Raw genomic sequence first — 14,809 nt, 5'->3', positions numbered from 1 at the left:
CACTATGTTAACCTAAATTTTAGATGTAGCCCAGGCCTTAGTTTGCTTTATCCGAATCCCTTCTGATGGTATCTTAAGTTAATGTGAATGAAGTCCGCTTCACTTCTGAATGGGAGTGTCCACACCAGGGTTTAATATGCATTAACTTCACACCTGTTGTCATAATTCCTCTTACGTGTTGCTGAGCGTTAAAGGACAGACAAAGCCTGGGTGCCTGAGCCCACGTAGCCACAGCAGCACAAGAGCTGGGTGTGGACAGACCTGGAGGTTGCTCTATGTGCCCTGTCCCCACGGAGCTAGGGGCTGCTGCTCTACGTCATCCCGACCATTCTGCCCGAGGCTCCGCTGGAGCCTGGGGGAACGAAGCCCGCACGCACCATTCGACAGGCGGAAGCTGGCAGACAGGCCCAAGCTTGACACCAAACCAAGGGGCACTAGGACCTGACAGCCATCTTCCCCAGAGGAGGCGGAGCGCGGTGAAGGGAGCGTGGATGAATTTGTGTTTCCTCAACCAAGCTTGTGTTTGTCTGAGCGGTGACACTGCCCCAAGGCCTCCTCTCCAGCTAGCGGTGATTAAGGCAGCAGGCGGAGCGCCTCCTTTCTGATTGGTGGGTGAGGCTGTCGCTCTTTAATTTTCCACTCCCTCCCGCGGGTGCGCCGGGCCCCGTGGCCTGCGTGGGGAACTTTGCTCTAGGCCGGGCAGGGAGGGGTAGCGTGGGGGATGATGGGAGGTTTCCAAGATGGCGGCGCGGCGGCTTCAGAGTGATCGCGGCCCCTTGCAGCGTCTCCTCCATTCATTGCAGTGACGAGCGGCGGCGCGGGGACCCCGACGGCGGCAGGGACAGTGTCGCGGCGGCCCGGGCGCGGCGAACGGGGAGTCTCCGGGGCCCCAGGAGCGGGCAGCCCGTGCGCTGAGAGGGGAGAGACTCCAGGCTCTCGGGCGCTGTGAGCCGGGAGGCGGCTCCGGGTCCAAGCGAGCGGCTCAGGCGCTGTGAGGAGAAGAGGGGGAGTCCGGTCCCCGGGCGCTGCGGTCGCCTGGCCCCTGCGGTGCTCGGCGCGGGCTGAGCGGACATGGCCACCATGGAGAAACTGATGAAGGCCTTCGAGTCCCTCCGCTCCTTTCAGCAGCAGCAGGGGCCGGCTGCCATCCCCGAGGAGCCGCTCCAGAGAGCGTGAGTGTCCGGCCGCGGGGCGGCGAGGTTGGGTCGGTAGCGAGGACTAGGCGGGGGAGGACGGGAACTTAGAGCTTCTGAGAAGCTGCTGCCCTCAGGGGGAGCGGGTTGGCGTGGGAAGGGACGCCCGTGGGCGCCCTGCCATGGGTAGGGTGGATGGGCCCCTGCTGCTGCCTCTTGAGCTAACGGTTGTATGAAGGCGGGTTCCAGAAGCACTTGGTTTCACTGAAAGACCCCCCCAGCAAAACCCGTTCTCACCAGAAGAAAAAGCATTAACCTGCTCCGCAGGTTCGCTCGCCGGAGTGAGCTGGCTTCGTCTCCAGGCCGCTGCTACCTGCGATCCCTCGTGACAGCCAGAGAGCCTCTTGCACACCCCCTGGCAAACTCCAGGAATAATAATAATCCACGTGTGTGCCAGCAAAGCAAGGCTGGTGTTCTGCTCTCAGCTGGCCCTTTCTCACTGGAAGAAGATACTTTAATAAAGTGTCTGTTCTGGTAACTGTCTGGGTATCTATCTAGAAAATACGGAGAGCTTTTTTTTTCTTTCTTTTTTTTTTTAAAAAAGAAAAGTTATGAGAAATAAACTGCGTAGTTATGTTGCACCAGTAGCGTTAAAGAGCAGACAAATTATTATAGTACTTATGTTTTTTCTTTGCACTTATTTGTCTAGGTTATCATAACAGCCACTCCTTTATACAAACATCTACACTTTACTGGACTCAAATCTCTCCAAACACTGGCCTTTTGGATCTTATTACATTATATGGCATTAGATACATATCATCTTAGTAGAACTAATTCCCCAGAGGGATGCAAAAAGTTCAGTAGTCTATCATTCAGCTTTTACCAAAAGTGCTGGCACTTATTTGTCCGTTATGTCAGAATCTGTTTCTTTTAGGGAAACTTTTTTAATCTTCTAGAAGTAATAATGTTTGAATTATATGTAACAATTTCTTAAAAAACCTGAACAGTGAAAAGAGATTAGTTAGTTTCACTTTTGTCAGTTTTATGTTCTACTTCATGTTGCAGTGTCTGAGTGTCAGATACTGCTAGGGAGTGTTTAAATCCCAAACAAAACTGGTTCTTATTCAGGTGGAGTTTTACTAAAGCATTATTATAGCATTGATTGTTTAGGTGATCCTCAAGTATACATTTTTCACAAAACACACAACAAGAAAATCAGTGACCCCTGTGTGTATTATACTACGTATCCCAATTAAAAATAAATAAATAATGTCTTGGGCATTAATACAACATCTAAATTTCATACCTAAACTTTGATAGTTTCCCTATAGTTTTAATATTTTTACAATATGAACTCTCAAACCGCAAAGGTCTCCATTCATTTGCCTATAATATACAGTAACATTGCATAGCAAAATTCTTAATGGGAATTATGCATCCCATACATTAATAATAAAACAAGTATCCTGTGAATGTTAGCTGTCCAATTGTTTACCCTGATGTTAAAAACTTAGATGATAAAAGATGGCAGAGTTAAAACTTAAAAGAGCAATGGCAACTGGGCATTTAAAAAAAATGAAAAGTAGTTTAAGGTGCTATTTCTTTTATAGGCTCTTCTGTGATATCTCAACGAATTTATTCTCAGAACACCTGGCAAATAAAGTACTATCCCTATTTTACAAGTGGAAAAGAGACAGGAACAAATGATTGGGGCAGGGTCACATAAGACATCTCCTAAGCCCCAGTCGTCCAGTGCCTTAACTACGAGACCAGTCTTCCTCCACCACACATGCCCGAGTCCTTCTGCCACTTTGTAGTTTTACCACATTTTCCTATTTTTAAGTGAAAGACACAAACAGTTGAGGAAATTGACCCCAGCTGTAGAGCTGAGGCAGTGAAAGAGACCGTACACAAACTTCTGTGTGTCAAATGCAAAGTTAACACACCAAACGAGACGTTTTTCCTTTCTAGTCTCTAAATTATAGTATTCTTAGGTCAAAATATTGCAGGTAAAAGTATGATTTAAGTTGAGCATGTCCCTTGAAATTCATAAAAGCATTAAAAAACATAAGCAAAGATTATCACCACATCCTCTGTGGCCTTAGTGTGTTTTAGTTTGCAACCATATTTGTTTTGGGTTCCACCAGGAACTATCCAACCAATTACCGGTCATACCATAGAGCCTATTTTTAAAAGCAGAGTCAATAAGGTTAGATCAGAAGACTGAATTTTCAATGCTCTTATTTTGCAAATTTAAATTCAGACCCTTACATCATATTTTAATATCAACTTGCGAGTATTTGTACCCAATACTTTAACAGGTCTTTTGTGAAAAAGCTACCCTTATAAGAAACTATCTTATTAGTAGACTCTGTGGAGAAATTTAACTGGATATGTTAAAGTTTTCTGGACAGTGTTGTTCAATGGTAAAAGCAACGTTCACTCTACTCTCTAGAGATAGTAAGAAGCACCAGCACAGCAGATACACAAACACTGGCATCATGTCACTGCCACATGAGAAGGCAGCTAAGGCCAAGATGCCCCAGGACCAGGGGTATGGGCTAGCTTCTTGTTCCCTGGAAAGATGAAAATGGGTTGGGATCATTTGCTAAAACTTTCTCCAAATATGAAAGATCAAGGTGTATGCTAGGATTGCAGACTTCCTTCTGGCAATTCAGTGACTTTTGGCAAGTCAGGAATTAGAGAGACAAGATAGATGAGGTTATATCTTTTATTGGACGGAACAGAAGTTGGTTCAGTAAAAGAGATTACATCACCCACTTTCTCTCTGATATCCTGGGAACAACACCAGCTACAACGTCACTGCATACAAGTCAGAAATCATTTAACCCACATCCCTTCGGTTTTCCCTAATGCTCTGGAAATCAGGAAGAACACAATTCTGTACATTCAGTGTTTAGACAATAAAGATTTTAATTTGGGGCCTTCTACATCTGCTCCATCAAGACCTTCACAGGAGACAATCACAGTGATGGGATGCTACAGCACTGTGACACTGAACAGCTCCTTGCCCTCATCCTCCACCATAGCACTAGTTAGAGTCCAGAACAGTCATGATTAAGGTTAAGATTTTTGTCACGGTTATTTTTAGTAAAAGTCACGGACAGGTCCTGGCCAATAAACAAAAATTCACAGAAGCCTGTGACCTGCCTGTGACTTTTACTAAAAATAATGGGGGTGGGAGGATGACTGAGAGATGACTTAAGACCAAGGGGTGGAGGGAAGAGAGCCTGAGCCCTGCTGGGGGATGTCCAGCACCGACAGGCCCTGCTGGCTGACAGCTCTGGGACCCCCTGGCACCTTAGGGTTGAAGCAGAAAATATCACAGATGTCCCTGAAAGCCACGGAATCCTGTGATCTCTGTGACATAGTGTTATCCTTTGTCATGCTGTAGATGTTGATAATGATAGTAGTCACATCCAAGAGAAAGATGATCTGATCTAAGAGATAAAAGTTCATGAGGGAGAACAACCCTTGGAATTTTTCCTGCATATTTCTCAAATGCATTTGATAATATTTAAGGAAAACAAAAAATGCTAGCTGTTTTAAAGTTATTCATTCCTCCATACCAGTTCCTCCTAGTTCTCAGCATCACAAATCCTTAGTAAACAAGATTATGCACAGGAACACTTGTCATCAACTCAGGTTCCCAGAAAAGTAGTTCTTTAATAGAGATTTATCTTTAAACATCACACACAGCTGTATTAGAAACCAAGAAAATATTAAGTTAGTGATGAAGAAAGAGTTGGCAACTGGAAATGGCCCATAGTTCCATGTTTTACATTGTTAGATTACCCAAATGGTAGCCAGTGAAGTGTTTGCATTCTTTGTAGACTTTCTCCTTTTAAAATCTGAGCATAAACAAAAATAAAGTATGAGTCATTCTTTTCAGGTAGATTGAGTTTGTTCCATTTTTAGCTCAACTCATTGATTGTAGATTTTTACAGTGGATTGACTTTCATAGAGATGGGATTATCCTATGCCAGTTCAACTAACTTTAAAGACATGCTGAGTCTTGGTTGGGGTTGGAGTGTCTTTGGTTTAATAATTAAAAGTACAAAGGTAACCATATTCAGCAACTTAATTGGCATACTTTATATCTAGTGTGTCTACATGCATGTCCAAATGTAACTTGATTCAATAAATTGCACACTTCCTCTGTGTCAGTACTGAACCATTGCCTACTATAGTGCTAAAAGGCACTGTGCTGCTGGAGATGCTTGGTAAAATTTTCAAAAGTACCTAAGTGATTTAGGAGTTTGATTTAAGAGCTTGTTGACTTTAATTGGGCTTAGACTCCAAGTCACTTAGGTGATTCTGAGTATTTTAACCTGCTGTTTTAAAAGTGATGTGAAATGGAGATTCTGACATTGGTCATTAAAGGTCCTATGACACCTTTCCAAGAGTTACTGGTGTTTACTCTTGGTCCTTTTGGCCAAATTTCAACTTGGTTGCTCATTTTGCCTACTGCGTAATTTGGCCATGACATTTTTCATTATTTTTGTCTTAACCTATTATGCAGTGTTGATGTTAGCTCTTAAACTGCTGCTTTTTTATTCCACGTGTGGTTGCATTTAAGTGTGGGTGTTGGTGGGGGGCTTGAAACGAATTATGTAAATTAGTAAGATATTTTAACATTCTTAAGACTGTAAGGTGCTTTCAAAATAAGATTTTATTAATAATCCTCTTCTTTGTTCACTCTTTCTTTAAAAAAAACAAAAACCCAAAATCTGGGGTTGAGATGAAATCTGAGAAACTTCATCCCAAAAGGGAAGTTTTTGAGAAATGTGAAAACAGTGGATTAACTATTTCAACCTATGTTTGTGAAAAATTGGATGTCACTAACTGACAAGAAATAGGTAGCTGAAATTTGTGTATCACTGAAGAAACTAATTGTTACGTATTTGGTTAGAGACATGCTGTCAACATTAAAATCTTACTTACCAAGGTAAAAGTAGTTTTTAGGTACGATCTGCTTCTACCAATTTTTGTCATTCTCCATTCACACCTTCTCTTCTTCAAAATGTGTTCCTCTTCACTGCTGTGTGAAAGATGTGTAGAAAGAAAAGGGAAAATTATATGGGGATAAACTAATTGACTACACACAAAGTGCTGTTAAATGCACAAAGTAAACAAAGCAAAAGATTTTCTTTCTAATCTTCTAGTTCTAGCAATCTTCAGAGTTGCTTTTAGATCAGTAGGCTAAATGTTTTCAGATTTTTTTTTTAAATTGGTGTCCCTTTGATAATTACATGCAACTTGCCTCTTTTTGCATCTCTCAAATAAGTATTTAACTTAATGTCAAACTTTTGTACTTTTACCTATTGGGGATTAATATGAACACCATATGCAAATATTCCCCCCTTTCCCCAACAAAGGGGTGGCATTAGGGCTGCCACAGAAAACTTAACTTTGAATTTCCTGACCTGAGTATCTAAAATCTCAACATAACGATTGCATCAGTATAGCTCAGGGGTTCTCTAACTGGGGGTTGGGACCCCTCAGGAGGTCGTGAGGTTATTGCATGGGGGGTCGCAAGCTGTGAGCCTCCATCCCAAACCCTGCTTTGCCTCCAGCATTTATAATGGTGTTAAATATATAAAAAAGTGCTTTTAATTTATAAGGGGGGGTCGCACTCAGAGGCTCGCTATGTGAAAGGGGTCACCAGTACAAAAGTTTGAGAACCACTGGTATAGCTTATTACATTTAATATAGTTTCTCTTTCTCAATGAGGGGTTCAATTTTTGTATTATGATTTACTTCAGTACATCTTAGTGGCGAGGCAATTACATCTTTATGCAAAAAGACAAATTAGTATTCTGAAAGTGAGAGCTTGCTCTTTGTGTGTATTTTATCTTGTTTGTGATTTATATGAAAATCTACCAACATCATATATGATTGGTTGAGGAAGTAAGATGAATCTGGCTTTTGGACTACAATTTTCTAGAATTTTTCTAGTTGGCAGTCTGTTCTTTCTCATTTTGATCGTGTCATATTGAACTGCAAAAATTGAAATGTACTTCATTTTATACATCTATGGATCTGTTTTACTGAGACGTTCTATCTATCCTTGCTTTCCAAATGCTTAATCAACCAATATAATTTTGCCTGAATTTTTTGTCATTTGCTCAAACAGTTGTGTAATGTATGATCAGTGCAGCTAGCTTATAAACGAGGTGCGGAAAACTAGCAAGTCAGTGCGGCATACTAGATAGGTACACTGCACTGAGAGAGTTAGGGACTCGGTTACAATTTTGCAGCTAACTTTCTGTGGGACCTTGTTTCCCTTACCACTCCTTGTCTGTCTTGTCTCTTTATATTGTAAACTCTTTGGGGCAGGGACTGTCTCTACCTTTGTTGTACAGTGTCTAGAACAATAGGGGTCTCAATCTTGGTAGGGGCCTTTAGATGCAAGTGTATTTTAAATAGTAATAATTAAAAAATACAATCATTATTTGCACTCAGAATCTAAGGTGGTGGAAAAGCTCTATTTTACTATAGATTCCTGAGCATTGGTTTTCAAAAGTGGAAAAAAGGGTCATTGGTTTTTTTTTTTTTTTGAGTGGTTTGTTTGTTTCTGGGAAACATTATTAAAAAAAAGGAAGGTGAGATACTGAGTAGCTTAAATATAGCTCATATGGCAGATGTCACTTGGCTAATGCCATGCCTTTCAGTAGCAGAACCAGCAAAAGTATTCATTACAGTGATACTTAAACTACACCATGTCTATCATGATAGTTTTTACCGTTTTGAAATAGAATATTAATTTGAATTGGAGTACTCACTATGGATGAAGTTATGCATTCACCTAATGTTTATTGAAGATGTGAGAGTTGATTTAAAACAGTGGTTCTCAAACTTTTGTACTTGTGACCCCTTTCACATAGCAAGCCTCTGTGTGCGACCCCCCTCTTAAATATGTAAAAAAGAGTTTTTAATCTATAACACCATTATAAATACTGGAGGCAAAGTGGGGCTTGGGGTGGAGACTGACAGCTTTCGACCCCCCCCCATGTAATAACCTCGTGACCCCCTGAGGGGTCCCGACCCCCAGTTTGAGAACCCCTGATTTAAAACACTGGTACGTTTTAGGTCCCCAAGTTCCCTACATATGGGAACCCTAAGCCTAGGGCGGGAGCCCTGCCCGTAGGAACCCTAAGCCTAGGGCCGGGAGCCCTGCCCATAGGAACCCTAATCCTAGCCCCAAGTTCCCTATCCACAGGAACGCTAACCCTAGGACGGGGAGCTGTATCCATAGGAAGCCTAACCCTAGGCCCAAGTTCCCTTCCCCTAGGAACCCCAACCATAGAGTAGGGAGCTCTACCCCTAGGATCTCTAACTCTACCCCAAGTCTACTACTCATAGGAACCCTAACCCTGGGGTGGGGAGACCTACCCTTAGGAACCCTAAGCCTAGCCCCAAGTCCCCACCTCTGGGAAACCTAACCCTAGTCCCAATTTGGAACCCTAACCTTAGCCTGAAGTCCCCTAAGCATAGGAACCCTAACCCTAAGGTGGGGATCCCTGTCCTTAGGAACCCTAACCCTAGCCCCATCTCCCCTACTCATACGAACCCTAACTCTAGGGTGGGGTGCCCTCCCCATAGGTACCTAACCCTATGGTGGGGAGGCCTAGGAACCCTAACCCGAAGTCCTGAACCCATAGGAACCCTAACCCGTGGGGGAGCCCTATCCTAACCGTAGGGTGGGGAGACCTACCCATAGGAACACTAGCCCTAGCCCCAAGTCCCCTACCCATGGGACCCCTATCCCTAGGGCGGGGAGCTCTACCCATAGGTACCCCTAACCCAGGGCGAGGAGCCCGAACCATAGGAACTCCTACCCTAGCCCCAAGTCCTCTATCCATAGGAACCCTCCCCTAGGGCTGGGATCCCTACCCTTAGATACCGTAACCCTAGCCCCAGGTACCCAGACTGTTGGAACCCTAACCCTAGGGCGGAAAGTTATACCTATAGGAACTGTAAACCTAGTCTTAAATCGTCTAACCCTAGGGCAGGGTGGATTTGATTTATTAAATCATGATTTAAATCACTAGTCAGGAAGACTCAATTTAATCATGGATTTCTACATAAAAGTATATTCTCGTTGGTTGTTATAACCTTAATACATATTCTTCACAACTCAAAGATAGATGTAGGTTTCATTTTTGGAAGGTACACACTATACATTTTTAAAGTGATTTATTTTGAAAACTTTTCAGATTAGTTTTACAGCTATACCAGAAAATGAATGATTAGTTATTTCATTTACCAAAGGTAATTTAAGCAGATATTTATGAAGTCACTGGGAGGTGAACTATCTCCAATTCAACAGGTTAATCATTAATATTTGGAGGATTTTCTTGCCATGCTGTATTAGGAGGAGAACATCACCAGACAGTTGTTTAACTAAAACAACAATGTTATGTATTCTGGATTTTTATCTTCAACAGCAAACATATTTTAACAAAACAAGCATATGAATTTTTGAATTTAGTTAAACATTCAAGTTTTTAAAAATCAGGTTTGTTTTTGTTAAAATTGTTTTTAACTAAAATAGTTCAATGAAATTTAAAAAACAACAACAAAAATTAAATCAACTATGCCAGCCAGGTCAACATGAGAAACTTAAAATATTGGCTTCTGCAGCTAACTCAGTCGTCTTCACCTTCATTTTTCTGTTTGTTCATAATCTGGAAAAGAAAAACAAGCTTTCCTGCTTTTTCAGGTCCCAAACGATTTCTCAATTTGGAATGAATTAGTCCAAAGGAAGAAAATATTCTTTGTACACCGGTAGAAGAAGCGACTGCTGTTAAAAGTGAGATTATCACTTCAACAGTCTCTGAATCCAAGTGACTTCCACCAGTTCACTGGTCTGACTTTCTTTAAAACTTCATCAGCAAACATATTTCTTGAATGGTTCACCCTTAGCTCTGAAGTTTATTATAATTGGCATTATGGAGGGATGATTGCTGGATGTCCATGTCATAGCCAACTCCTCTTCTTCAGCAGTTAAGGTTTGACCCTGGTACCGAGTATTGAGAATATTTGCAAGAAAATGAGCTGGAGATAGTGCTTGTCCCATTTGTTTTTTAAATGCTTGTAATTTAACTCTGTCATTGCATATTTCTCTTTTTAAGATCTCACTCAATTCCTTCCAAATTTCAACAGTGTCATTTTGTTCAAGGCTACAGAAATAAGCTTCAGGGTACTCCGCATGTGTTCAACATTTCTCTTAAGCCTAATGTTGAGAACTTTGGCTGTGACGGTGCCATCTATTTTTTCACAATTTTGTTCCCAAACTGTCATCAGATTAGGCCAATTCTTGATATAGTGCTCAAAACAGTCCACTACTAATGTCCATCGCACATCTTGTGGGAGAGTTAGCTTGATTCCTCCCACTTTTTTCAGAGCAGCTGCTGCAAAGTGGTTGTTAGGGAAGTATTTTGCAATTTCAACAACATTACCCTTTATTTCTGGAACACTGAAGTCTTTGGCTAGGAGGTGCATCAAATGAGCACTGCAACCGTATGTTATTAGCTTGGGACATTCTTCACTCTCTTCTAAATTTCTTCTCATCTTGGATACACTTGCAGCATTGTCTGTGACCAAGCTGCGTACTAGACATTTGAATTTTTTTTCACAGTTTGTTGCAGCTTTTATTGCTACTTGTAAGTATTCTGCTGTATGTGTTTTTCCGGATGTATCAATTGTTTCTGTAAGGAAGATATTCCCTTCTTTTGTTGTCACACAAGCACATACAACAGGATCATTGTGGACATTGCTCCACCCATCAAGACTCAGGTTAACAATTTCACCCTCTAGACCTTTTGCACACTGCTCAATTTCTCTTTCATACACTTTATCCAGCAAATTTGCCTGTGACATCTGCTCTGTTGGGTGGACTGTATCCTGCTTTTAATGACTGAACCATGTTAATGAAGTGTGGGTTCTCAATCATACGGAAAGGAGAGTTTGTTGCATAAACAAACCGGGCAGTTTTTTCATCAACTATCTCTTTTTGTAATCTGCTAGTTCTTATCACAAATTTATCTATGGTTGTTTCTGGATGATGGAGATTTTTTTTTTTCTTTTTGCTACAGGTGATATACTGTGGCTATGTGACATATGATGTGACTGAAACACTATAATTGGCAGATAACTGTGAAACTATAGAAAATGATGGTGATCGTGAAGGTGGATAGTCTTCAGAATCCTGTATGTTGGGGATGGATTTTCCTAAACAAAATAAGTCAGTGCAGTTATTTAATTATTATTATCATACTGCTTATTTAGTATTACTCATTTCATTCACTGACACTCAGTACTAATTTAAAGGTGAAATTGTAAAAGGAAGATCTGCTTATTTCACCTATTTGTTTTTTATCACAACTGCGTCTAAAATGATAGTACCATAGAGTAACAACTATATTTTTTGCTCAAACATGAGAATTCAAGAATAGTCCAGAAGACAGGCAGTCCTTAAGAAAGAAGTATGAAATAAAAAAGTTTACCAATCTGAAGATCCTGCTTGTTCAGACATTTTCTTTCATCATCTTCAATACAGCTTCCATCTGAGAAGGAACACTTCTCATGATGCTGTTTCATTCGGGCAACCAGGCCTTGCATTTCTTTGTTGCACTGTTTGCATTTTGCACGCATGCCTGTCTTACCCACAGGTAGAGGAACTTCATTAAAATATTCCCAAACTGGGTCTCTTTTACAGCCTGCTTCCATTATAGGTTTTCCCTTCTAGTGAGAGAATGGTATGGTAGATCTCAATCAATCAATGAAGTCTTCACCCGGAAAGACCTCAAGACTTCTGGAATATGCTGCTCAAACAGTTTCACTTTTGTTTCTACTGCCTGTTCCCTCCCTTCTCACATTTATCTCCAGACTTTTCCTTATCCAGATCTGTTCTGCCCCCAACAATCTTCTTTTCATTGAACTTTTTGAAACTTTGCTCTTTTAGAGAGAGGTAAGGGATTGACTCTGTGTACACAAATTTGCAGTGGGACAATAGGGTTGAGGTCTGTTATTTCTCACCTCTATGTACACCTCTACCCTGATATAATGTGACCCGATATAACACGAATTCGGATATAACGCAGTAAAGCAGCGCTCCAGGGGGGCGGGGCTGTGCACTGCAGTGGATCAAAGCGGAAAGAGTCCAGCGGAGGGCAACAAAAATGATTAGGGGGCTGGAGCACATGACTTAAGAGGAGAGGCTGAGGGAACTGGGATTGTTTAGTCTGCAGAAGAGAAGAATGAAGGGGGATTTGATAGCTGCTTTCAACTACCTGAAAGGGGGTTCCAAAGAGGATGGATCTAGACTGTTCTCAGTGGTACCTGATGACAGAACAAGGAGTAATGGTCTCAGGTTGCAGTTGGGGAGGTTTAGGTTGGATATTAGGAAAAACTTTTTCACTAGGAGGGTGAAGCACTGGAATGGGTTACCTAGGGAGGTGGTGGAATCTCCTTCCTTAGAGGTTTTTAAGGTCAGGCTTGACAAAGCCCTGGCTGGGATGATTTAGTTGGGAATTGGTCCTGCTTTGAGCAGGGGGTTGGACTAGATGACCTCCTGAGGTCCCTTCCAACCCTGATATTCTGTGATTCTATGAAAGCAAGTTCGATATAACACGGTTTCACCCATAATGCGGTAAGATTTTTTTGGCTCCCGAGGACAGCGTTATATCTGGGTAGAGGTGTATTATTTATTTATTCAGAAACATTTTTGCTGTTAACAAGCATGTTATCTCTGGAGACACAAATCCACAGTTTGAGAACTGAAAAACTAAGCATCTCTGATGGTATCTTCTAGACTGACCACTGAGTCCCATGGGGTAGATAGAAAAATTAACGTAAATAATCTATACAGAAGCCCCATGAACCCCTGAGATTGGGTCCCTAATCCATGAACTATTGGAACTCATTTACAAAACTTTTCTTAAACATTACATGAATATAGTGTTTCATACTATAGAATTTATAATCCCTATTCCATGATGAGAGATCTTTAAGCTATAATGTATCTTTAGATAGGTTTTTTCCCTCAAAAAGCATTTTATCAAAAAAATTCAATTTTTTAATTTTTTTATTTTATTTTATTTTTAATTGATTTTTATCCACCCTGCCCTAGGGCAGGGAGCTGTACTCTTAGGAACCCTAAGCCTAGGTCCAAGTCCCCAGCCCATAGGTATCCTAACCCTAGGGTGTGGAGACCTACCCATAGGAACCCTAACCCTAGGCCAACCTCCCCTACCCATACGAGCCCTAACTCTAGGGTGGGGTGCCCTCCCCATAGGTACACTAACCCTAGGGCTGGGAACCGTAGCCCTAGGAACTCTAACCCTAGCCCGAAGTCCCGTACACATAGGAATCCTAGCCGTAGCCCCAAGTCCTCTACCCATAGGAACCGTAACCCTAGGGCTGGGAGCCCTATTCGTAGGAACCCTAAACCTAGGCCAAAGACCGCTACCCATAGGAACTCTAACCCTAGGGCTGGGAGTCATACCCATAGGAACCTTAATCCTAACCCCTAGTCCCCTACTCATAGGAACCCTAACCCAAAGGCTTAAATTATCTCTTAGAATGTTTGTGCAGCACCATAGGCTCTTGATACTGGTTGGGCTCTTTATGTACTATCACAATAGAAAAAAGTAATTAAAGCAGTACCGTGCCTCAGTTTCTCATAATCTGGAAGTGCCAGTATGGCACGATGACTTCTATCTCTTTCAGGTACAATCTGGTTGATTTTAATACCACTTATGGGCTTCATAGGGAGTTCTCATCCGCTTTCTTTGGCTGGAATGGATGCCAGCTGTGATGCAGGTCTGTAAGAGTGCTATGTTTTAAAACAGAGCTAAATTGAGGATAAGGTGTTATAAGGCTACTGAACGACAAAACTTTTGTCTTTCAGAGGTGTTAAACCCCTCCCACCCGAAAGATTTGCCGATGACAAGCGCCAGTGTGAACAGTGCTTTGTCGGCAAGAGTGCTTGCCTGCCGACAACGCAAATGCCACTCGTTGGGGTGGAAGTTTTTTGACTGGAGGAGAGCCGACTAACAGAGGCTACATGGTGCGACTTTTAGCGGCACAGCTGTAGCGACACAGCCATGTTGCTAAAAGCTGTGTAGTGTAGACATTACCTTATTCATTTAGGCTATGTTGGCAAGTAAAATAGCTGATTGTGTATCTGTCAGACCTGAATTACAGTAAGGAATGCAATATTTAAGTTGTCTTACCACACAAACTAACAGTGATTGGTTTGACATGTTATTTGGATTTATTCAAAGTACATTCTCTTCTTAATTTTAGAAAGAAAGAACTTTCAACTACCAAGAAAGATCGAGTGAATCACTGCCTGACAATATGTGAAAACATAGTTGCTCAGTCTCTAAGGTAATAAAACTTTCTTTCTGAACTCATTTTATTAATGTTGGTAAAGTTACTTTGGAGTTTTTTATGGTTTTCTTATTTTAATCAATCTTTAATTCTAAATGTTGAACATACTCTTTTAAACAAGACATTCAAGGGCTTGAAAAATTTACCAGACAGACTCTTTGGCGGGCCAAACCCATTATCCAAAGGTTGTTATGAGCCCTTGCTATAACTGAGATCCAGGAACAATGCCCTGATGAAAACCCCAGTCCTCC

General features: G+C 41.7%; 1 protein-coding gene across 1 annotated transcript in view; it reads left to right on the top strand.

Annotated features, from left to right (window-relative positions):
* Positions 1-737: 737 nt before the first annotated feature.
* Positions 738-14,809, top strand: part of HTT (huntingtin) — a 193,729-nt gene continuing 179,657 nt past the window's right edge. The window contains exons 1-2 of the mRNA XM_024214918.3: positions 738-1,172; positions 14,472-14,555. Of these exons, the coding sequence (XP_024070686.2) occupies positions 1,072-1,172; positions 14,472-14,555 (185 nt within the window). The 5' untranslated portion in view covers positions 738-1,071. The remainder of the gene's footprint in view (positions 1,173-14,471; positions 14,556-14,809) is intronic.

This window comes from Terrapene carolina, unplaced genomic scaffold (genome assembly GCF_002925995.2).
Source record: "Terrapene carolina triunguis isolate 2854851 unplaced genomic scaffold, T_m_triunguis-2.0 Scaffold66, whole genome shotgun sequence".
NCBI lineage: Eukaryota > Metazoa > Chordata > Testudines > Emydidae > Terrapene > Terrapene triunguis.
This window is presented reverse-complemented; position numbering and strand designations above follow the sequence as displayed.